The sequence below is a fragment of the Phytophthora cinnamomi genome (assembly GCF_018691715.1).
Source record: "Phytophthora cinnamomi strain GKB4 chromosome Unknown Contig21, whole genome shotgun sequence".
Classification (NCBI taxonomy): Eukaryota; Oomycota; class Peronosporomycetes; order Peronosporales; family Peronosporaceae; genus Phytophthora; species Phytophthora cinnamomi.
The window spans coordinates 2240944-2265489 of NW_027150954.1; the positions used below are offsets into that span (position 1 = coordinate 2240944).

General features: G+C 51.3%; 7 protein-coding genes across 7 annotated transcripts; 4 read left to right on the forward strand and 3 right to left on the reverse strand.

The window, feature by feature from the left end:
- Positions 1 to 240: 240 nt before the first annotated feature.
- On the forward strand, positions 241 to 11039 carry IUM83_03750 (ABC transporter G family member 31; the record flags this gene model as incomplete). Its single annotated transcript, XM_067927779.1, has 2 exons — positions 241 to 726; positions 10899 to 11039. 2 exons carry the CDS (start codon positions 241 to 243, stop codon positions 11037 to 11039), a joined length of 627 nt encoding a protein of 208 aa, XP_067795264.1.
- A 527-nt stretch (positions 11040 to 11566) lies between these two features.
- On the reverse strand, positions 11567 to 12554 carry IUM83_03751 (biotin synthase; the record flags this gene model as incomplete). The annotated part of the gene is made up of 2 exons (XM_067927780.1): positions 11567 to 12364; positions 12468 to 12554. The coding sequence occupies 2 exons, from the start codon at positions 12552 to 12554 to the stop codon at positions 11567 to 11569; spliced, it is 885 nt and encodes a 294-aa protein (XP_067795339.1).
- A 3243-nt stretch (positions 12555 to 15797) lies between these two features.
- IUM83_03752 (Serine protease trypsin-like protein) lies at positions 15798 to 16571 on the forward strand (the record flags this gene model as incomplete). Its single annotated transcript, XM_067927781.1, has 1 exon — positions 15798 to 16571. The coding sequence occupies one exon, from the start codon at positions 15798 to 15800 to the stop codon at positions 16569 to 16571; it is 774 nt and encodes a 257-aa protein (XP_067795426.1).
- Positions 16572 to 17393: 822 nt separating this feature from the next.
- Positions 17394 to 18342, reverse strand: IUM83_03753 (ATP-binding Cassette (ABC) Superfamily; the record flags this gene model as incomplete). The annotated part of the gene is made up of 2 exons (XM_067927782.1): positions 17394 to 18209; positions 18310 to 18342. 2 exons carry the CDS (start codon positions 18340 to 18342, stop codon positions 17394 to 17396), a joined length of 849 nt encoding a protein of 282 aa, XP_067795259.1.
- A 739-nt stretch (positions 18343 to 19081) lies between these two features.
- IUM83_03754 (uncharacterized protein) lies at positions 19082 to 19806 on the reverse strand (the record flags this gene model as incomplete). Its single annotated transcript, XM_067927783.1, has 4 exons — positions 19082 to 19323; positions 19394 to 19619; positions 19682 to 19700; positions 19799 to 19806. The coding sequence occupies 4 exons, from the start codon at positions 19804 to 19806 to the stop codon at positions 19082 to 19084; spliced, it is 495 nt and encodes a 164-aa protein (XP_067795267.1).
- Positions 19807 to 19896: 90 nt separating this feature from the next.
- On the forward strand, positions 19897 to 20790 carry IUM83_03755 (uncharacterized protein; the record flags this gene model as incomplete). Its single annotated transcript, XM_067927784.1, has 1 exon — positions 19897 to 20790. One exon carries the CDS (start codon positions 19897 to 19899, stop codon positions 20788 to 20790), a length of 894 nt encoding a protein of 297 aa, XP_067795341.1.
- A 2989-nt stretch (positions 20791 to 23779) lies between these two features.
- On the forward strand, positions 23780 to 24099 carry IUM83_03756 (Glucanase inhibitor protein; the record flags this gene model as incomplete). The annotated part of the gene is made up of 2 exons (XM_067927785.1): positions 23780 to 23854; positions 23929 to 24099. 2 exons carry the CDS (start codon positions 23780 to 23782, stop codon positions 24097 to 24099), a joined length of 246 nt encoding a protein of 81 aa, XP_067795340.1.
- Between the last annotated feature and the right edge of the window lie 447 nt (positions 24100 to 24546).

Here is a 24546-nt window from a genome sequence, read left to right on the forward strand (position 1 = left end):
CTTCGTCGTTTCTGCGCTCGAAGGGGTTGGGTATGAGAAATATGTTGCGACCTCTCACATTGGCTGCGTACGACAATACCTATTGAACCCACAGCCCAGTGGGCTCCGCCCCGGCCCAGACAAGATTATTCCGCATTTCGCCGAGTAGAGAGCAGAGCTAACCACAACAATAAAGCCAGCCTTTACTCACGCATATCAAAGTCTCGACTGTCTGTGAGCTTAGAAAAAGTACAGATTCTCATGGTTATGAGCCCAAACCAAGGAGGACTGGGCAGCCATCGTGTTGATACTGTTCGGTTCCTGAGATTCGATGGGAAGAATTTCCTCGTGTACAAGGAGGGACTGAAGGCGGCGTTGAAGGCTCGCAAGTGCTGGAAGATCCTCGTCGGAGAGGAGACCAAGCCTGAGCGGGATGGATCCCAGGAGGCGGCGAGGCGACGAAAGAAGTGGAAGACGAAGGTGCTGCTTCTCAACGTCATTCTCACCAACACACTTGACGACGGGACTCGCGTGCGTTTGGCGCATTTGGAGAAGCCACAGGCCAAGTGGAGCGCATTGGTAGAAGATTTTGAGAAGAAATCGTTCGCTGTAGCTCTGTTCAAGCGTCGTGAGCTGTTGAATGTGGAATTTGATGGAGATAATGAATCCATTCGTGATTACATTCATCGTGTAGAGGCTATTCGTCAGGAATTGACTCTCATGGGTGAAAACGTATCCGATCGTGAGGTGATTACTGCTTTACTGACTGGTCTTGGTGACAAATATGAAAGTATGGTTGAGACCTTTGACAATCTCGACGATTACACCTTGCAGCAAGTGAAGGCGAAATTGACCAGCCGAGAAGAACGGATGAAGCAGGCAAAGTCGGTATCAGAAGCGCGGGCGAGGAAAAATCCTCAACCTCAGTCTGCGGCTGGATACACGCCTGCACCACAGCAGCCCCACGGTGAGAGTGCTTTCTATGCCCAAGGTAAAAAGCGGCGTTCCGGTGGTGGTGGAGACCGATGTGGACAACAGAAACGGAGCCGAACAAATATTCAGTGCTGGAATTGCGGTAAGTGGGGGCACTTTGAGCGCGATTGCACTGCACCGAAGAGTGACCAATCGAAGAAAGGCAAGAAAGGCAAGGGTAAGCAGGCTACCAATGGACAACGCAATGACGACACCCATGACGACGTTCCGGGATACTACAACCCTTACGAGGAGAAGTCCAAAGGCAAGCCAGTCCACATGATCGAGGTGGTGAAGAGTTATGATGATCTTTGCTGTACTAATGAATTGTCGACGATTGAGTCTGCTGATGGATTGTGTTTGCCGTTCGTATTGGACAATGCATCAAGCGTAAATGTATGTGGATGCCGCGATGCATTCATTTCGATGACCGAAGACACAGTAACGGTGATGAAGTGGGTGGAGAAATCTACTACGCTGAAGCCGAAGTTCAAGGGTTTGGTCAGATTGGTAATGACTGATGCCATTACAAGGATGAAGGTTCCAATCACCGTCGAGGCTCTGTTTGTGGACGGCGCCACGAACATCCTCTCGCAGCGGCTGATGTACGTGCACCACGGGTTCAAATCCCAAACAAGTGACGATCAAGAATCGATCACTTTGACAAATTCTACGATGAAATACACGTGGAAATTTGGAATTGTGAATGGTTTGTATCAGTCAGTTATGGAGATTCCGCGGTCATGCAAAGTGAAGTCGGTGCTGCAGATTTCTACGAGTACGCCCTCCTCCTCGCTAAAGCTTTGGCACCTACGTCTAGCCCATGCGAACTGGCAGGCGATAAGGGAAATGGAAGCCAAGGGCTTGGTGGTGGGCATAAACTTGGGGCGTGAAGGCCGGAAGGCTAAAGGGGAGTGTTACTACTGCGATATGGCTAAAATGAAGCGCATGTCGTTTCGTAAAACAGCTCCCAAGAGGACAACGGTGCCGTTCAAGAAAGTGTACATGGATCTCGGCTTCATACAAGTACCGACCATGGAGGGGTACACTGTATACCTGCATTTGATTGATGAAGGCTCGAGATTTCAGTGGTACTATGGACAGCAGACTAAGGATGAGACTGTTGATCGCTTAAAGGATTTTCGGGATCTCATCAAGGCGAAACATCAGATGCTGGTGAGTGTGTTCCATTCCGACCAGGGTACTGAGTTTCTGAACACGACAATGGCCGAGCAATTGGCTGGTGAGTCGCTGCAAATTTTCTCGCATCCTCACACGCCAGAGGAGGCTTGTTTGATCGAGAAGGCGCACGGCACATTGTTCAACAAAGTGAGAGCGGTCCTGTACAGCAGCGGTATGCCTAGCTTGTTGTGGGGCGAGGCCGCAGCGTACGTAATTGAAACAATAAACCGCACAAGTACAAAGGGCAACAAAGACCACTTGACCCCATATGAAAGGTGTATGGCACGAAGCCAAGTGTGAAACACTTGCGCCCGTTTGGTTGTTTGGCTCTCAAGTTTGTGGATAAGGTTTACCGGGCTCACAAATTGTCGATGCGCGGTGCACCTACCTTGATGGTGGGTTACGCAACCAAGACGAAAGTCTATAGACTCCTCGATTTGACAAGTGGAGTGATAAGTGAGCATCGCCAACAGAATATTAAGTTCTACGAGCAAACAACGGTATCAAGCGAGTATGTTGAGAAATTATTGAACATTGTCTATCGCCAGCGGCGTCGACCTGATCTTGATAGTAACAAGTTGCCGTTTGTTCCGTTACCTGTTGTGGAGCTCCCTGATTCTGTTGAGCATAGTGATGATGACACTGGGCACACGGAGATCGCTGTTCCAAGTGAGTTGAGCAGTGCGATGGGTGATGTGCGCGCGTAAAGGGAGGATGTGAATACTTCTGATAGCGCGGCACAGCAACCTAATGAGACGGAAGTGAGTCTAGAAGAAAAAAGACCCGCGCCAAAAAGAAAGCGTCACGTGCCTGTAGAGGTGAATAACCCGCGTCGTTCACAGCGCGCGAAGAAGAAACCTGTTCACCTGAAAGATTTCGTTGCGAGTGTGCTGAGCTCGTCTACGGCAGCAACTGCAATGATGGGACTGCATGTTCCAGTGACGTGGGATGAAATGATGGCCTCTCCCCAGTGTGCGAAGTGGCTAGAGGCCACCAAGGAGGAGTTTCTAGCGCAGCTGAAGGATGGGACTTGGGTCTTAGTGCCACGACCCGAGAACGCTCATGTACTCAAAAACAAATGGATTTGGGTGCTGAAGGAGAATGAACACCGCTTGGTAAGATACAAAGCAAGGCTGGTAGTTCTTGGCTGCCTACAAATTTGGGGATTGGAGTTTGACGACACGTTTGTCCAGAGGTTCGTTTTGAGACACTGAGATTTGTGTTGCTCTACGCGGGGATGACGCGTGCAGTCGTGAAGCAGTATGATTTTGTCACTGCATTCCTCAATGCACCCACCGATGGGGTAATATTCATGGAACAGCCTCAAGGGCACGAGAAGAGGGGCTACGAGGACTGGGTATGTCTCTTGAAGAGGAGTATATATGGCCTGCGTCAGTCACCGCGGAATTGGAACAGTACTCTACACATTGCATTGGTGGAGTTCGGATTCCAGAGATGCTTTAAAGACGAGGCTCTCTACTGGATTCGTGTGGAGTCACGCCTCGTGCTCTTACCGATCTATGTAGATGACATTTTGCTAATTGGCTGTGAACAAGATGTGGAGTTCATAGCTAGAAAGTTGATGGCCCGATTTAATATGAAGGAGTTAGGTAACGTAAACTACCTGTTGCGATTGCAGATTGCGTACGACCCGGAGAGGCACGTGATCTTCCAGCAGACGAAGTACGCGCAGGACATCATGCAGAAGTTTCGCATGGATACTGCATATCCAGTGCACATTCCAATGACAACTGATGCGGTGAAGTTGCAACCAGCAACAGAAGGTGAGCACAAGCAAGACAAGTGCTTACCGTATCGCAGTCTAGTTGGGTGTCTGCAGTACTTGGTGAGTGGATCTCGTCCAGAGTTGGCGACTGCGATCCGGATTCTGAGCAAGTTTCTGGATAAGTACTCGGCGGTACACTGGAGAGCAGCCAAAAGAGTCCTTCGCTATTTGATTGGCAGTCAGGACATGGGGTTGCATTATTATTTGGTGGAAGCTAGGAAAAATGAGAAGCTCCACATTGAGGTCTATACAGATGCCAACTTTGCTTCAGAAGGGGGAGACATGAAATCTGTGAGTGGCTTTACTGTGTGCTGCAATGGACAACTAATTTTGGCCAAAAGCTGGAAGCAAGACATCCTAGCAGAAAGCACATGTGAAGCAGAGTTGATAGCCGCGAACACGGGAGCCCATGATGCCGTGTGGCTGGAGCAGTTGGCAGATGAGTTGCAGTTGCCGAGAGTGGGCATTGTACTCTATTGCGACTCTAGTAGTGCGCGTGAATTGATGAAACATGCTGGTAAACACCGTCGTACCAAGCAGTTGCGAATCAAAGACCTCAAAATCCGCGAGTACGTGGCGAGGAACGGGATAACCGTGAAGCCTGTGGCGTCGAAGGAGAACGTCGCCGACATGTTGACGAAGCCGTTGCCTATTGAGATATTTAGGCGCCACCGTGCACAACTTGGAGTCCGTGCAATCGGATGGGCAGCCATAGGCGATGGCAGAGCTTATACTCGGGGGAATAAATAAGGCTGAGTAACTGGATCCGTGGTGTGTTCACCACATGAGTGTGGGACCAGCAAGGAGACCCAGTTTGCAAACAGAAGAGAGCCCACAGACTGATGAGCATCACGCCACTTAGTGGTATCAGGATTTGGCATGGTGTGGAGCTCAGCGACTGGAAGGAAAGCCAGATTCGCGCATGAGTGTGCTAACACTATGCGTATGGATGGAAATTGATATTTTCAAACGGCCTGCATACTCATGAAGGTACTGACGAGGTCTGTTTGTTTTGAATGTCTTGTGCTGTGCTTGAAGGGCTTCAGATCCGTGTCAGTGTTGATGTCGAGAAGAGAGTATGAGAAATATGTTGCGACCTCTCACATTGGCTGCGTACGACAATACCTATTGAACCCACAGCCCAGTGGGCTCCGCCCCGGCCCAGACAAGATTATTCCGCATTTCGCCGAGTAGAGAGCAGAGCTAACCACAACAATAAAGCCAGCCTTTACTCACGCATATCAAAGTCTCGACTGTCTGTGAGCTTAGAACAAGTACAGATTCTCATTTTGGGGATCAGGATCTCCAGGTCTGCCGGACGCGAGGGGGACGGTGCGCTGTCCAGCCGCATCGCCGCCGTACGTTCGGCCAGCCGCTCGTCCGAGTCAGCCATCTTGTCACGCGTGTCTTCGTGTCACGCGGAGTCTGCGCCTGCGCAGCACAGTAACTAAAGTCGACTTTGATCTGTCTGCTCAGATTGCACAACACTGTGCCAATCCCAAACTGAATTAGATTCTCACTAATGCTACGTTCTCTGTGTGTCTGTGTCCTAACTTGAACTTCGGAGGCGAGCTTCCGGGGGATCGGATCCCACCGGATCAGTTAGTAGCCATGCCAGAGTCGACGCACAACGCCACGCATACGTGCGGCAACGACACAAGTGGTTGCACACTGTTTGCTACATGAGATCTCAGGCCGCAGGTTGCACTGGGATCCTGAGATATGCCCGCAGCGCTAGAGGCTAAAGGTAAAGCAGTAGAGGCGACAGCTAGGACGGATAGCTTCATTTTTGTATGATCGCAGTGTAGCAATGCTCAGTCGCCGAGGAAAACACAACTGAATGGTTTGCCCCGCAATCAACAAAAGACCCACCTTTTCTTGCAGACGCCCCCATCTGGCAGATGGGGGCGTCTGCAAGAACAGATGAGTCAGACTGTCTGAATTGCTGAGCATACCGTTCGAGAAGAAATGCAGAAAATGAGAGGAGCGAAACTACGGATGTGTCGTGATCGGCGACACCTGATTTAATCCATCGTGTACACGTACAAGTTGTACAGAACAGCACAGTTGAATTAAAGAGCTACATGTGCATGTACATGAGTTCAGGACAGACATGATTTGCAAGATAATCATATAACCCAGTTATTTGCAAAAGATTGGTACACAACTGGTTTGGTATTAGCGGAATGTCCAAACTTTGTAGCCCTTGCATGCCGTCTGTATCAATACTGTTCAAAGTATTGTATGCAAGCGCAATTAGCGATTCATCACGTTTACTTTACACCATTTCCTGGACGAGTTGGTTGTTTTACAAACAAATGACTGGTCCATGCAATTTTTAATTTAAGGCTACGTTTTCTGGCGATTTCAAGAAAGAACCACACTTTTCATGATTTGCAAAAACATCCAGAGCTCAAGTTTCAAACCCAGGTAGTATCTGAGGTAACATACGTTTGTAAAAATATGTTTTTGACATATAGTACATGTACCTGTACAGTAAATGTGCTCTGCACAACTATGGCACATCCCAACGCGACTCGCACTTCCAATCCGGCATCCTTTCTTGGGGTACCTCGCTGTATCATTCAACTTCCTCTCTCCTGTCGCAACCAGCACCTCGCGTCTTTTTCACAAGCCCCAGCGTCCAACTTGATCGCACCTGACCCCAATGAAGGCTCGTACGACATGTTCCGCTTTTGCTGTCGCACTAACAGTCTGCTTCGCTGGCCCCACCGATGGTTACTTAGAAGTCACCGTCCAGCGGCAGCTTATCTTGGACGGCGAAACTGTCCCTAGTGGCTCCAAAACGTATATGACCAGTCTTCGATCCAGCCCCACAAGCAACAATATTTGTGGCGGTTCCCTGATTTCCCCGACACATGTGCTCAGTGCGTCGCACTGCTCGGTCCTCGACATCCGTTGGGTTTCCATCGGCTCGTACTACAGAAATGGATCCCAAGACGGGGAGCAGATCCGAGTGGTGTCGCTGATGAACCACCCAAACTACTCGGAGAATGTGAGGAGTTCGCGCGACTTCATGGTACTCGAGCTCGATAAACCCAGCAAGTTCACGCCCATAAAATTGGCAGCCGCTGATGATTCGGATTTCAAGGTAGGCAAGTGGGCCACCACGATGGGGTGGGGCACAAACGCAGAGGTCAACGGAACCAACCCATACGAGCCACAAAAGGTGGACATCGCGCTCATAAGCGACGACGAATGCGCCAAGCAATTCACTACTGATTCGAGTATGGTCTGCGGTGGAGGCGCCCTAAACCGCGATTCCTGCTTTGGCGACTCGGGAGGCCCGCTCGTTGTGCAAGGGGCCAACAATGTTGATGTGTTGATCGGTGTTGTGAGTACAAGCAAGGATAACACATGCGGGAGAGAAGGTTATTTTGGCATTTACTCTCGAGTGTCGAGTGTTCGAGCATGGATCGATTCCATCACCGGTGGCAACGGTACATGCATCGGTTAAGTAATGATCCTCTCAGCAAAAGCTGCATATATCTAGCAACACCAAAGCGTATCTCCAGATTGCGTAGATTTTGTGTTGGAACCGTAGGGTATGACACTAATTTTCTCAGATGAAACGTACGCAGCGTACTTTAAACTTGTTCAAAGCTATTGATTCATGATCATTTCAACTACGCCAGATTTGAAGTCCGAGTATATGCATTTTACTACTGCTGTATTACAGCAGCAGTTACGCGAAATTTATGGGTTCTTTCGTAGTGTGCATGTTGGCATAGATTTCTAGGCTGCAAAATCGACTTCACAATGACATTTTGATGCAGCAGTAACAGACCAAGCAGTGCATCTAAGTCTATACGTGTTTACTACCTTCTGCTTTGGTTTCAGTATTTCATGTTTCCTTGATGGTAGAACCGGTGACGAACTCCCCGCACAGAGTTCCAAACTATGAATTCTGTGTAACGGGTTATATGGAATAGTGACCCTGGCACTATTCAGGGATGGCTACACAAGGGTCACTCCCCTGAGTAGTGACCCAACAGGCTTCAGAAACATTTTATATAGGATAAACTATAAGGAACTTCGGATTTGTATGCTGACCAAATCTATACTAACCTATAAATACACTCAGTCCGAGATCTACCGTATTTCTCACGCCTAGAACAAACCAAACCAACCAAAGTGCAAACTATGGGTTCGAAGTTATATTTCACGACCTTTGAACCAATTTTCGCCGTTACTTTGGTTTGAACGTACCAGACCAACGCTATTGAACCTTTCCTGAGGTTTGGAGTTTCGTGGTTTGGAGTTGAGCTTCAGCTACAACCGATGGTTTGCTTTTCCCACTTCCTGATTGGTCAGTATGGCTCCCTGTACTCCCGGCGGGCTCTCTTCAAAGGCCGCGCCCAAGCAAGCGGCATACCTGAAGAATTAGAATCTGCGGCTGGTATCGGTAGCAAGGTTGGCTTATTCGCTTGCACCTACTGGATGGCAGGATTTGCATTCCCGAAGGCGGTGAACATCTCACCCTGACGCAGCTTTCGACTTTGACAGCGGCTCCAGCCTTCAACGACGCTCGGCCTTTCGGTTGTGCAGCGCGGCACTTCTCGATAAGAGCCGCATCGCTGAACAGTTTCAAATCAAGGTTTTTAGCCAATCACATTCTCGTGGTTTGCTTTGGTTCGCTCGGTTCAAACCACTTCGAACCAAACCACGAAACCGTTTCGACGGTAATTTTGGTTACCGAACCAAACCACGTGGTTTGGTTTGTTCTAGGCGTGGTATTTCTAATCAATCCGGCTCTGAAGCGGACATGTCGTTGTGATTCACAGTCGGGTTATCGTAAACGTTGCCCATCGAACAGCAAAATCGTGCTGTATGGACAAAAGCTGGTTCAAGTAGAGCTCCCAGCAAAAAGGTTGCTAGGTAATTTGAATAAAAAGCTTGGAACCACGCGTGTTGAAACATATCTGGATACGTCGCCGCGGCTCCGTATGCCTGATTCACCCCAGTTAATTTACTGTACCTGCAAAAGAAAAGGATTTCTCTCCGCTCAGCCGCGCTTTGTTCTCTCTAACACAGATATCTCGTGTCGTTGTTTGGATATTGCTGTAGATATTGCTTGTTTCCGGAACCTTTTCATCTGTCTTTTGATTACATGTGAGGTTGGTAGCTGTACCGGCTGTGGAGAGTTTGTGCTTGGCTAATTAATATTTGATGAAAAGTTATCATAGCGTTGGGGTCGTCGTGGCTTTTGTTTTCGTTTCTTTCTGTTTTCGCACGCTAATTTCATGTACATATTCGTACTGCAAATATGAATGTCGCTGCTACAGTGCCAATCTGCCTTACCAACATTACAGTAAAATTTTCCCAGTAAGGGACTCGATCCATCCACGAGTCTGCGACACCACTCCAAACACTGTTGGGGTGCCATCCCTCCCGCACGTATAGCCCCAACTCACAACACCAACCAGCACGTCATCACCGCTTGGTGCCTCCCTCACCAACGGACCACCAGAGTCACCGTAGCATAAACTTGCCCGGTCCACAGACACATACCATTGTATCGTCGATATCCAGCACCTCCGAGCATGCTCCGTGGCTTGGTAGTTGCAGTTCACGGAGTGGATCTTCTACGATGTGGTCGCGTTCTCGTCGATGCTGCCCCATTCGATTTATGTGGCTAACTCGCCAGTCTTGATATCGGATCTGTCGGCCGCAGCAATTTTCACGGGCTTGAACGTGCTGGGCCTCGCGAAGCCACGAAGTCGTTCCACATCTGATGAGCATTGGTGGTGTACCTCGGGTGGTGCTTAATCGATACAACTCGAATTTGCTCGCCGTCCTGAGCCCCGCTGAGATAGTGCGAGCTTATCCAGGCCCAACGGAACCCGTCTTCGAGCTGCGCTTAGGACGTGAGTGGGCGTAATGAGGAAATTGTGGATCGAAGTCCAGTGATGTACGTCTTGAAGCTGTAAAACGTTGTAGAACCTCTCCACCGACAATCAACCGACGCTAAGTCTGCTCGTTATCAACTGTCTGATAATGCTAGAGACCGATTTGGCCCTCGACTAGGCATATGATGGAAGCGAGAACGACGGCGAAGGCGATAGTACTGGAAATCGCTTGCATGCCGCTCGAAAGTGAGAATAGGGATGGACACTTCAGTTGAGTTCTTCGAGGAGCAACTTTCCTGGTATCTAGAAGGGCACCCCACCAGCGCATACTCTAACGCTGTCGATTTTAACAAACTCGAAACAGCCCTTGATGCTTTTCACCTCCACTGCTACGCGCTTGGGTTCGTTAGACGTGGGCTCATAGTCCCCCGTACCACCCCACCCCATTACGGTCGCCCACTCTCCAGCCTTGAAGTCTGAGTCGTCAGACGCAGCGAGCTTTACAGGCTTGACTGTGCTAGCTTTCGCTAGCTCCAAAATCATGAAATCGCTCGAGAAATCAATGCCAGCGGAGTAGTTCGGGTGGCTCATCATGGCGAGAAGTTGAATGCTCTATCCTTGCTTCGTGTTGTTGAGGGAGTGCGCACCAACTGAAGCCCAGCGAATATCCGCAACGCAGTGCGACGCAGTAAGCAGGAGGATGGGGCTAATTAGAGTACACAATATTGCCGTCCAAAGTGGTTCGTAGGGCCGTAGTGTACGTCTTCATCCCACTGGGGACAAAATCGCCTCCACGATCAACGTTCGCTGCGGATGTCCTTTAATACCGAGCTCTTCAAACGGGTTGTCACTTAGTAGAGGAGGAAGCTAAGTCGCACTAGTAGGCAAAATCGCAACCACGATCGCGACAGCGGAAGCAGACCACTCTTGCGGTGTCCTGTCAACAGAACGCTCGATCAGAAGACGTTTGTGGTCGGTCTTTGCTTTTACGAAAACGGCCCCACTACATGCTCCGGTGCTCTCATTTCCGCGACCCACGTGCTCGCAACGGACAATTACATCTCCCGTGACCCGCGTTGGGCAATCATTGGGATGCACGACTACAACAGGGAGAACACATCGAGGTCGCCGGGATGCTGATGCACCCCTCGTACAGCGACTTCATGATCCTGGAGCTCGAAAAGCCCAGCTCGTACGCGCCGGTGCAGTTGGCTGCCACTGACGACTCGGATATCAAAGTCGGAGAGTGAGCCAGCGTACTCGGGTGGAAATTCATCAAGCAAAGTACCGAGCGAGGTTCAGAATTGAAAAGGGCCCGCGTAAAGATCATGAGCAACGCAGAGTGTGGGCCGATGGTTGAAGGTGTTGATAAGTCCATGGTATGTGCCGGTGGCCATGCAAACGAGGATGCTTGTCGCGCACGGTCCACTCATCGTTACACCAACGTCTGGCAGCCACGCAGACAAGGGTGTGCTGGTTGGTCTGATGAACTGGGGAATGGCTTGTGGTCGCATCAATATGCCAAGCATTCACGCACGCGTCTCCGGTGGCCGCAAATGGATTGATTCAGCCATGAAGAGCACTTGTGTTGCTTAAGAATGATGGCTCATCCCGTGTTAGATGTATGGAAAGGCTTTCCGAACTCCATCGTACAAGGTGATAGCTAACCACTCCATTAGATAGTAATCATGCACCTTGCAACTCAGCAACACGACTCATTCGCCCTGTTCGTTAGCCACCACTCTGTTCAAGTGCTTCAAAACTCGAAGTTATCAAGTTAGAACACGCTGACAATCCGCCAGTCCACATCTTCGGGCTGTGTAACGAGCGATTCAAAGCGCCACACAGCAGACGAGTTCTTGTCTAGCGTCTGATCTTCTCCTTCAGCCGTCACGACCTCCAAGTGCTCGACACTATCCAACTGCACATCCAGCCGCAATCGCTCGATCATGGTCGAGTGGTCCTCTGGGGTAACATCCGCCATCGGGTTAACAACCACGTTTTCTTCGCTGCCCTCCGCTCCGCCCTGCCCCTCCTGCTTCTCCAGCTCCGCCACCTGCGCTCGGTTGTAAGCCTCCAGCGCCTCCTCCTGCTTCAACTCGGCCAGCGTCATCCTGTCCCAGTTCACGTCGTACAGGTGCACACCGTTGATGTCGAGCTGCTTGAGCGTGAAGGTGTTGCCGGTCTTGCTCGTCTGCTTCATGGCGAACAGGAAGGCGTCGTAGCAGCTCTCCGACAGTCCGGACTTCATTTTGTCGGCAGCGGGGGACTCGGAGATGGCCCCTGTGGCGAAGTTTACGAACTCCCTCGAGTACATGGTGTTGACCGCCAGGTCGCAGGCGAAGCGCGCGCCGTTGAGGAAGTCCACGGCGTCGATTTCCGTGTTGGTGGGCAGCTGCAGCTTGGCGAAGAGCAGGTAGTTCTGCAGCACCCAGTTGGACGGCGGGAAGACGCTGTGCTCGCGGTATCTGTCCATCTGCGTGGTGACGCGCTGCGTGGCGCGGCTGGCGAAGGCTTGGATGCCTTCGGGTCCATCCAGGATGGACGGTTTGGCGTCGGACGAGGACGAAAAGTGCTGTACAGTGCGACGGGGATTGATACAGTGCGTCAAGTGGAGTTTTGGACGCGTTAGAAAGCGTTTCACGTCGCGAATTTTGAGGTGGGTACGCAACACGTACGTGCACTGAAGAGGAGAGGGATGGGGCGAGGTGGAGCGCTCTGTGGACACGCAGGGAAGCGCGCACACGACGAGCTAGAAGCTGCATCTTGGGTAGAGGGAAGAGCTCCTTTGATTGTGTGGCTGGGGTCCGAGGGTGGGTTGTGATTGGTTGGAATAATGTAGGGTCTACAAGGACGGAGGATACTTTACACTTTTCAGAGCAAAGGTAGAGTGAACAAAGGTATTAATGAAACATAAGTCGGGGTTGTATTCGAGAATCTAGCCCAATATGGCCACCGGACAACGCATCAATTAGGCAAAGCCTACAGAAATTCCAGGACTCTATAGTTAATTCTTAACAAAATAGAGGTTCTCTGACCCCCCCCTCCCCCCGTGAACAAAGGTACTACGTATTAATACTTGTATTCATCAAGCGGGAACGAGCTAGCCTCCATTCAAGTCGAAGCATGTGCACGGTGCAGTTTCTGCCTTGTACCAAGGCAGCTCCGGGGGAAGACCCGCTCGTTGTAGCACAGCGAGCGATGAAGGCGACGGCTGACGCTCTGAAGCAACATGCGTCTCCGTTCATGTATCGTGACAAGATTGCATACACCAGGTATAAGACGCATCAACGCAAGAAAAGCAGGAGGTGACAGGTAAATCTACAGCCTAGAAAAAATCCTATTGTTCACAAACATCTCTGGTATTACGAGTCATGCATGTTAAATGGAATGTTGCCACGGTTTGGGTCATGTACACAGCGTAAGCTGTCGATCAGAACACATTTTTATGCTGACGGTTGAAAGAAATTTGTCGATTGGTGCACTCGAGTCGCATTTCATCCCATGCAGTGAATTCTTCGGTATCGTTCCAAGCCGTTGCAAGTCTTTAGCTTCCAAGTGCACACATTCTGGGGTATCACGACGAGTCCTCGTGACAGACGAGTGAGGGCCGAAGTTGACGCTACATCAGTTACAAAGTTTGCAGGCCGTGAGCCCGTAATACAGCACTGAACCATAAATCCCACAAACCATCGATAGCTGTATCTACGGCGTCTGCGATCGGAAGCAGTGTAGTACACGACTGTCGGTCCGTTGATTTAATCCTAAACTTACAGAGTAAAATCGAGTTCTACCGCCAACTTTACTGAGCTGGCGAGAAGTTCACAGGCTTTTCGTTAAGAAGCAGCCTTTCTAGCGCGTTTGTGGCCTCGGCAACGTCTTCGGTCCCTATCTCCAGCCCAGTAAATTGCTTGGAAGAGTCGTCCTGAGTTGAACCCGAACTGAAGTGCATCGGCACATGATGAATGACCATTCTAAGCAATGTCTCCGGTAATGAGGAACTCGTCAAGGGGGTCGTCACACACCACCCCGTATTGTTAGTGTGCATGGTATTCGCGGCCAGGCCACGATTCGTCGACGATAGTTTCTGCTACCTAATGCTTTTTAGTTACTAGCAAGTGTGCCTATAACTGCCTGTCCTAGACAGCAAAGCACGAGCTAAGTCGTGGGACGTTGAGGTAGAAACTCATTAATTGGTCTTCCTCGTGTTCCGAGTAACTCCTCTGTCGAGCCTGTTCGAATACTTGTTCCACGCATTGAAGAATTTCTTGTTCGCCTATTGAATCCTCCCCTGTTGGAGAGAATATATTTGATTGCAGGGAGCCTCTCATTTTTGGGTGCCGAGGACCACAGCCCGAATCGTTTGTTCCGTTGTTGCTTGTGGTACGGTCGAGGATGCTTTTGGTGATCAGGTCCTTGATCGTTCGCTCTTCGCTTTCATCGTCTTCTTCCTCGCCTTCGTCGACCGTTTCGTAGCTGCGGAGGAACCATTTGCCCACGTCAACCGCTTGCGCTTAATCATTTGCTGGGACCGCGTTAGATGCGAGGAGCTGAGACGTGGAGGAAACCTGAGCAGCGTTGCTCGATGCGACGAGAGCGACAGCGACCACTAGCAGAACGAAGCAAGCGTGCATGATTTGGCTTATATTCCTGACGACTGGAGGCTCGATTCGAGTGGTGCGACGCAAATTGAGGAATGAGGACTCGTCGGGACGAAGGATACCTGTGTGGAAGGTGGGTTGGAGACCCTGTCCATCCGTCGCCATCAGCGCACATTCGCTGTAGATCCTATCGTGAATAATCCAGAGCAATACATGTATAATCATAAGACAAGAGTGGAATGGGCTTTGCTCTTCGAGAATTCTGGGCGAAAGGCGAGCGAGCCAGGTGGAAATGTGATTTGTCCGCCACCAATATTAACGAGTTAAATGAAGAGCAAAGCCCATTCCATTGCCTGCCGTTTTCTTGTACATGTACATGTATTGTGTTCACACGAGAACCGCATAATCCCCAGGGATTATGCGATCTCAGTGTGCACGCAGAGCGTACAATGTGCCACGTCACTTCGGCGCTTCATAATACTGTATCATACCAACTAACGACGATTGATTTGACCTGTATATGGTTTATACTTCAGTATTATGGAATGCAGATTTACTCGCCTCCAGAATTATATTTAGCACAATTTGTTTAGGCTTGGTCGTCGAAACACTTGCCAGGATTGTCTTAATAACAATAGAGGTTCTCTGACCCCCCCCCCCCACACACACACACACACACTTGCCCAGATAGCAACCGTTTGGAATACTGTAGCCACAACTTCGTGTTGTTTGATTCCGGGATATGGTTTCGGTTTGTCCTTTGCAGCTTGATCGCGTTGCTGACTCTTAACGCAAACTCGGACGAGCCATCACAAGTTTTCGACAAACGCAACGACCTGTGCTATCAACACAGTAATATCCCCTATATACTGTATTTCAATCGATTTACCTGTAAAAAAACACGCAATTATACTTAAATACAGTACTGTACGTAGGGCTACGATTTGAACCACAAGACTGTGATAGCAATCTTCGATTATCAAGTGAAGTGTACAGTGTAAAGTAGACGTGTATTTGGATAGGTTCCTGGAAATCCAACGTTGCGAACGGTACACCTGTTACGTATCTTAGTGCTGGGAGGTCTATAAAATGTTGGAACAATACCAAAAAGTAATACTTATTCTACAATACATCCAGATGCTCCTGCTCCACTGGAGCACCTGTTGCCTTCCCACCTTCATCAGGCTCTAGAATTTGATGCCAATAGAACGTCGCCAATCGTCTTCGGTTTGATCATTCCCGCACGTGTTCAAATCGCACTGCCTGTAATCTGCGTAGCCGCAGCATTGTGTGTCCCTTTGCTTTTACAGTCTTCGGCTCCCTGCTGGTGTTCACGCTGCATTCACCTCATTTCAGATTTTGCCGCTCACTGCACACTGCATTCCAAGCCCTGCAGAAGCCAACACGATGAAAGTTATCGTCGCGATCGCTGCAACCTCCATGGCCATCGCAGCCGTCACTGGCGACGCCGGAACTACTCAACGCCAGCTTATCTTGGGCGGTGGAGTGATCCCAAGCGGCAAGAAGACCTACACGGTCGGCATCCGTTCCACCGCCGGTGGTGACACGTACTGTGGCGGAGCCTTGATCTCGCCTACCCATGTTCTCACTACGACAATATGCACCACGCACCAGGAGCCTAACTTCGTCGCGGTCGGCACGCACTACATCAACGGTACGAAGGACGGCGAGCAGCTGAAGGTCATCTCGGCCCAGAACCACACCGACTTCAACGAAACCAGCCTTGAATACGACTTTACTCTTCTAACACTGGAGAAGCCCACCAAGTTCACACCCGTGAAGCTACCAAAGGCGGACGATTCGGACATTAAGCCGGGTATGTGGTCGAAGGCCATGGGCTGGGGTTGGACCAGCTATCCCAACGGCTCTCTCTCGAATGAGCTACTGGATGTCAACCTTGAGGTCTGGAGCAACGACGACTGCTTTCAGATATACGCTATCACACCCACAAATGTGTGCGCCGGTGGTGTCGCTGGCAAAGACTCGTGCGTGGGCGACACGGGTGGCCCGTTGATCAAGGAGAACGGCGCAGGAGACAAGGATGACGTCTTGGTTGGTTTGGTGAGCTGGGGCTACGACTGCGGCGACAAGGGATTTCCCACGGTCTACTCGCGTGTGTCCTCCGCGGTAAAGTGGCTTAACCGGATGGGGATACGTTAACCCATCATCTCGACCAAGCCGGTCAAAACCCGAGCAACTCCGGCAACCAGGGCACCCATCAAGCAGGTGGTACCGGTCAAGCTGGACATACTGGGTAAGACGGGCATCTAAACTCACCATGCCCCTTGATTTTAGTGTCCTGGGGCGAATCTGTGCTCTTCGTTCAGTCTTGCTTTCATTGTAATTCTGAGCATAAAAACACGATCAAGGTGCATGTCGGAGCAAGAGGTACTTGTCATGGATAAAAACAAATACTACGCAGTAGTACCAAGGAGTGAAAACGAAAGCTATACAGAGTTTGTTCAACTGTAATATTCCACGGTGACGACAGAGCCAACGTCTTCTTCGTGATGAATATTCCATCCTCGTTGGCTTCGGGAAGTGTTTGGTCACAAGACCAAGGGATGCAGTGGACGCGTAAACCTACAAGTTGTAGACTACACCGTTTCGTTTGGCAGTCGATCGCAGCGCTTGAAAGGCAGGCCCATTCGGATGCAGAGGTGTTGTCCCAGCTGCAAGATTCGCTGGCCTGAATTCCGTTTTGCCACACAATATGCGCTGTCGAAGTTGGCGGAGATAAAAAGCAAGTATTTTCAGAGGTCCACACCACACCCTTGCTGCTCTTGCCGATGGGACTCACACACGTGAGTGTGTTCCCGCCGTCAAGTGTAGGATGGCTAAACGTATTATTGCCTGAGTAGTTGGTATTTGACGCAGTAACTAGTACTTCAACTACTTAAAAAACTTCATTTAGACGTCATATCATAAAATGCCATGATCGGAGTCCGACCTGAGCTACGTCAAGTTGCTTTCTTTCCCATGCTAGTAGCCATTCCGCTCCCTCTCCAACGCCACCTTGTCGCTTTCATCATTTTCGCCGCCAAACACGGTGCGCGAGAGCTGCTTGGCCGCGTTGTTGGCTCCGACCGTGTTGACGATGCGCCAGTCGAGCTCATCGACCCTTCCCACCTTGCTGCCGAACGTCCAGGTGCGCGTGTTGTCCTGCAGCGCGAGGCACTCTTCCTGGCCCACGAGCGTCATCTTGGTCGTCTCGAGGCTCCTGGTGCTCACCTGGATCTGCATGTACTCGACGGAGGCGTCGGCCGCCCAGAGCAGCGGGAGCACGGCCAGCCCCGCCGTCTGCGCCTCGTACTCGGTCTCGGTGAGCTGCGCGTACCTGACGGAGGCCACGGCCGCGCTCTGGATCTCGATGCTCTGCAGCTCCAGCGTCATGTTCCGGTCCTGGAGCGTGTGCGCCGCTGCCTCCTTGAGGCTGTCGAAGAACCGCGGCGTGCAGTAGTCGCCGAGCTCGGCGGCGGCCGCCGACTCGTGCGTGAGGCCGGCGGCGAACTCGGCGAAGTCTACGGAGTTGACGGCTCGGAGCTGCGCCTCGGCCGCCGCCTTGGCGCCAAGCAGGAACTCCGGCAGCTCCACGCGCGTCTGCGCGGGCATGTGCAGCTGCACCAGCGTCCACCAGAGCGCGGCCGGGCTGAGGCCGGCGGGGAACAGCTGCAGCTCCTGCTCGTACCGGGCCAGCAGCTCGGCGTCGGCCGCCACGCGCCTGCACGCCGTGTAGAGCGTCCCCACCGCGCTCTTGAGCGGCGCCGACGAGTAGGCGCGACTGCGGCTGCGACTGATCTACAAGCACAAACACAACGCGATAGCATCACCGGAACGACAGCAAATCATAGTGAGCGGAGGTGCATTGTAGGCGGCGGCGGTGGTGGTGGTGGCGCACCTTGATGCTGGAGGTGAGCGATCGCAGCGCCATGGTTGACTCGACGACTGCCAACCTCAAGTTCAAAAGAAAATAATTGAATTTGTTGGAGCGGGTCAATTATTTTATTGTCAACTTTTAAGTACTTTTACTTTTAAAAAAGTAGAATACGATATCACCAGGGGGGGGGGGTCGGGTTCAGATCGCTGTAGAGGCCGCGGGGTACATGTCATCATTTGCAATGCGATGCCGGTGTCAATGGCTACGTCCTTTGACCTGACCAAGTTCCAACGAATGGTGTCATTCCGCAATTCCCCAAGGTGTTGGTCAACCAGCGCAACCCTAGGATATGGATATGCGGCCAGAAGCGCGTCTGCGCGACGCCTGTGCGAGCGGAGGCTTTGACGCAGTGGCAGTTTTAATCATTGGCGAGAATGCAGACGTGAGTGCTGGCGATGGAAACACCAAGAAGACGCTGCTGATTCTCGCGAGTGAGAACGGACACGTCGACGTGGTCAACTTCTTACTGGAGCACGGGGCACAAGTTGGCGCCAAGGACCAAGATAAAGCGACAGCGCTGAGCTTCGTTGCGAGGATATATGGAGGTCGCCCGACTGCTTGTGGGCCATGATCCGACGTCTTGGCAGTCACGAATTCGATGCAGTGCGAGGTATTGAACTGCGTCGTGAGACGGATCTCCTCGAAGAGAGTCGAGTTGTCACGTGGTTGTTGGAAGTCGGGGTCCTCCAGCGTCCCCTCGACATGATTTCATATCGAGTCGAACTCGGACGTTTCAACGGAGACCCATGGTTTTGCCTGCGAGAGTCCATAAACTTTCCTTGATTTTCTTGGTCCCAGGCGTCTCGTTGGAGCAGTTCGCCTTGGTCAAGTGGGCACCCGTGATCTTGAACTCCACCAGCGCCACGCGACCCATCCCGGCTGCAAGACCTCTCAAACGAGGCAGGAACTGCTTCTCGTAGCACTGGTCCGACAGCATCGCCTCGATGTCCCTCGCCACGTCACCTTCTTGCTGGGCTTCCCCTTGGTGACGTAGTTGATCATCTTCTGTGAGTACAGGCCCCGCAGAATTTGCTCATAGACAAACGTCCCCCATGGAGGAACTCGATCGCGTCGATGCCCGTGTGGGACGGCAGCTGCAGGTCCAAGTACAGATTCCAGTTCTGCAGCATCCAGTTGCTCGGAGGGAAGACCCCGTTGTCCCGATAGCGCTTCAGCTCGCCCAACCGAGACCATGTTCGATGCGAGTAGCCCCGATAGCTTTCCCAGACGCCAGGAGCTTCCGGTTTCTGCTGCGGCGAAGACGAAAACCTCTGCACCAACAAACGAATTGTCAATTCAACAACCTCCCCTTTGACTTGTAGTGCTGCACTACCTTCACACTACCGACAGCCCTGGCCACCCTCCTCGTTCCCCTCGCACTGCTCTACATCTCCACTACCTCTCTGCTGTTGACGTCTGCGGGTCCAAGTGCCCCCCCCCCCCACTCTACCGTTGCAGGTTCGGGGGTTGGTAGGGTGTCACGTTGCACGTCGGGGGGAGCTAATGCACTTCAAATCTGCGGCGCATACGTGACGTCTGTCGCCGAATATGCTGCAGCGCTTGACCCCCCGCCGCGGCGTCCTCTGCCATGTCCGCTCGTTCTCCTCCTCCTCTCCCCCCACCTTCTACGACGACCTGTCGCTCTACCTCAAGCGCGTCGTGGACCGCTCGCCCCAGTTGACGCGCTACGCGGAGCACAGCGTGTTCCCGCCGTCCAACTGGAGTGTGCAGAACTACCTGCTATACGCGCAGCTGCAGCTGCCCTCCAACACGGAGGTCGACGCGGTGGAGTTCCTCACCGGCGCGCGGTTCGCCTGCGACCGCGTGATCCGCGCCATGCACTCGCAGGAGCTCGTGGACTTCGCGGCGGACAACGCGCCCAAGCCGGAGACCGCCGAAGAGGTGGAGAACATGTTCGAGCCCACGTGCTATCAACGGCTGTTCCTGCCGCGCGTGCGGCGACTGGGCGTCGGCATCTCGAGCCTCGAGCTCAAGGAGCTTGACTTCACCGGTGTCTACCTGAGTGGCGTCAACTGTCAGCGCATGACACGCGCCAACCTCAGGACGAACGAGGCTCTGCGCGCGGTGGTGAGGGAGACCATCGCCCAGAAGCAGAGAGAGAAGCAATTGAAGGACGGCAGGCCGAACGTCATGGAGGTGGTCTCCGATCTGAGCGACATCAAGGACAAACTGCAGAATAGCAAGCGCAGCGAACCGGGGGACGACACCGTAGTGGAGAGGTTGAGGTTGGACGCGCTGTTCGACACGACGCAGACAGTGGAGGCAGTGCAGGCCAAGATGTCCGAGCGGGTGACGGTAACGACGGACGTCAAGACGACGCTATGCTTCGAGTCGCTGGTGACGGATCCGGAGGACGTGGACTGGCGCATTATCAACATGAACCAAATGGGGCGCGTCGTGAGGAGGACGAAGGGAAATTGATTGAATTAGCTGGGAGCGATGGAGTACCGATACTGATTTTCAAGCGTACGAGCGCGGGGGTATTGAACCTATGCAGTGGTGGAATAAACTGCGCGTCTTGCCATGTCGGCGATCTCAGGCTGAGACGAGCATGATTTTCGCTTTTTCAGTGAGGTATTTCCATTGCTGTCTTCGAACTTCTATGGCTATCAACGTCTTGTATGACGGTAGGCATGCTGATGATGCTCCTTCTCTGATTCTCGTAAGTACCTGGAGGGGCGATACGTGCAGACGACGCCCTCCTTCGCCAACCGAAGCTGACAAAACGGGATGCAAGGGGTCTTCAGAGTTGGAACATTCCTTGACTCGACATATCTTTTCACAGGCTCAGAGTCAACTACTGGATGTTCTTTTCAATTTCCAACACGGTTCGCATGCTCACGAGCCGACTTGCCTACTCGATGACCGACAACCACCGCACCCACAGACGTGTTCAAACACATCGCAGTAAATACCTGGACGCTTGCAGCAAGCGGGCTATGGTATTCCCTCCAACAAGTGTGGTCCACTATCGCACGATAGCGAATTGCAGCCCCCATTTCACCTTGTAGACCTGCACATATTGCCACGGCAGATTGCTGAGGGCGCCCATTTGGCATTTCCGCGTGTGTAGACGCCCAGGGTTTTGACCTCAACCATTCCACAGTTTTATCGTGGGTCGAGCGAATCGAGGAGCTCCGGGAGACGATCACACCGGGGGCGTTGACGCTTAGAGGAAGCGGTCGACACTCTCTGTCGGAGCCATGCGAAGATTTCCTACTCTTTCGAATCAAGCCTTGCAGCCCTTCATCGTGACACGTGATATGATAATTTTCATGGGCACGATCTGATTTCTTCGTTTTTAGAGGAGAAAAGCTGGTGTGGTCGGTGCGTATTCATATTGTTCGCCACTTGTGTTCAAGGCGGGGCCGTCCTTCGGATGCATCACGAGCATCGACGTGCGGGAAATGCTTGATGAATCAATGTGGTACAACGAAATTGCAAGGGTCCGGATACAAATTATTATTGTGTAGTCTGATTGGTTGAGTAATATTCATCGGCGTGTATGCCGACTTTGTTCAAGTCAAATTTAATTTGACATGAAGCTCCAAAGCTGTGTAGTGTGGTCAAGAGCTCGAATATCATTTTCAACGGGGCGTAGGGCCCTCTCCTGTACACTATCGCTGTCACAGTTCAGAGGAGACTCGAGTAGCACCTGCGCTAAATCAGCGTGGACCTGAACGAAATCGGGAATTCCAGGTCGATACAAGTTGAGCCTCTTTAAAAACTTGTAGAGAGTGGTCACCTCTTTGCGATGGTTGCATCCTTGGGTATGTCGGTATTTCGTTTGTCTACCAGCATTTCAATTCAAGCACGATACATTCTCGTAGCAGTATAGGATGCGAAGCGTTCACTAGCGATTGAAAAGGTTCATGTACATGTATTACCGTACCTCACAGAAAGAATGCATACCAAATAGAATGCCAACACAAGATTTTCAAGTAGTTGGTCTCGTTTGATAGCTATTTCTTAACACAAAGAAAGCAGCTTCCAATCGCTGGCTTCTTAACAAAATAGAGGTTCTCTGACCCCCCCCCCCACAAAAAAAAACAAAACTTCCAATCGCTGGCTAACATAATATTTGATGCATTTCCGTTTTATCTACCTAATATTAGAAGCCCAAAATAGCATTACAATAGCATTCGGAAAAAAAGTATGTCGACTTCCTGGTCAGTATTTTTCCAGGATAAAAGATTGGCCTCATAGGGGATGCCGCCTCAGCCCATACGTGTCAGGAAGTGATCGATTATTTGGGAGTGAAGGGGGACATGTATGAATTTATTAGTGCTGGTTTGGTGTCAATAATGCAGATCTGCGATTTTTACGCCAACCGACCTCTAAAAGCTGCCATCAAGAAGAAATTATTAGGTAAGTACAAAGTAGATCGGGTGCAAATGATTCACTGAATCGAAGAGGCTGTTGCTATGGTGAACAAGCAGCAGGACTCGGCGCGCAAGATAGAATACATGTGGACAGAACCCACGACAGCCCAATACCCACCGTTTTCAAGACCACATGGGTCGACTGCAAGGCAACGAGGTTACAATTCGCTCCTCCTGAATCAGACAACGAAACCCTTGAGTAGGGAAGCTGTACAACGCTTTCCAGCTTTTACAATTTGCCAGTTTAATTTTAACATAAAGAATGCCTGTTTACCTTTTCAACTAATGGTAACAAGAATTCCAAACAAGCTGCACCCAAAGCATTCTTTCTGTGAGGTACGGTGTCGCAAAAGCCTACGGGGAAATCCCAGCTGTGATATAGGCTGTAGACAAAATACTTGTACGTACAGTATCACAACGGTATTGACTCATACCAATGCATCCTCGTTGCAACGATAGATCTTGGTATGACACGTGTATCCAGAATAATATCCTACTCTTACCAGACCGGCGACAAAATTGACTAAGACGAGCCTGTCTACAGTACTACATGGTATCTAAAAAATTGGTTCAACATCCGCCTCGCGCAGCAGCAAGTGCTCACGATTCGTTTACGTGTTTAGCAAACACTGTTTACGCTTTGGTTTGATTCGACCTCTGCAATCCCGTGATTAATCCTCATGTTTTTGATGAGCAGGTGGTCCTATCGCGCAGTTGTGCGCAGCTCGATCCACTTTCTTCATGCTGGAGACCAACTTGACCGCACGTTTTCAAATCGATCCCAAGCTGTAGGTACTACCGGATCTACTTACGATAAGCAGCGAAAACCAACTCAATATGTGTGGATCACAAGGTACAGGTAGAGATTTTGGTGCTGTCTCTGGGGCACCGGAGAACATGGGTTCAGTTTATGCTGGTTTAAGTAATCCGTGTCACGCTACTGTACATGTACGATTCTCTGCTGCTGCAGCGTTCTCTTTCCTGGTTTTACCGCCAACAGCCCAAGTCAAGCTACCCACAGCTCAAATATGAAGGTCATCTCCACCCTCGTGTACGCGTCCGTTCTGGTCGGCTCTGTGTCTGCTATCCTCGGCGGCCAGAAGGTCCCGCAGGGCAGAAAGACGTATACGACGGGTCTCCGCACCACCGTCGACCCCACGTCTGCGGACGACTTCAGCTTCTGCGGCGGCGCTCTGATCTCACCCACCCACGTGCTCACACGTGCACCAAGGCGTCCTCCGCCAACTTCGTGTCGGTGGGCGCGCACTACATCAACGGCGGCGAGGACGGCGACGAGATCAAGGTCATCAAGGCGGATCCCCACCCGAACATTAACAAGGACAGCTGACCTACGACTTCGCCGTGCTGACGCTGGAAGACCCCAACCAGTACAAACCCGTGAATCTTCCGACTACCGCGGATGTTCAGAAGGACGCGTGGGGCACGGTCATGGGCTGGGTGTCGCGTTGGGCCCGAAGAGTGTTTGTCGTTGAAGTGGGTGCGAGTGTTGGTCCTGTCGAGAAGCGCGGTAGTTGTGGTCGATGTGCGAGGTAGACGGTTTATTTAATACTGAATTGCTACTGCTAGCCTAACATGCATGCCTCGCTGTGCTCCTACTCGAGCACAGGGCTCTCTTTGCGTATTTCTGGGGTTTTCCTTGACTATGTGCTACCCTGCGTCTTTTTGTTTTCTTTTCCTTTCTTTTCTACTAAATGCATGTTCCATGTTTCTTTTTCATGTTTTTCCTACAAAATGCATGTTCACTGTGACGGCTGACCCTCTCGGGTAGCTGCCA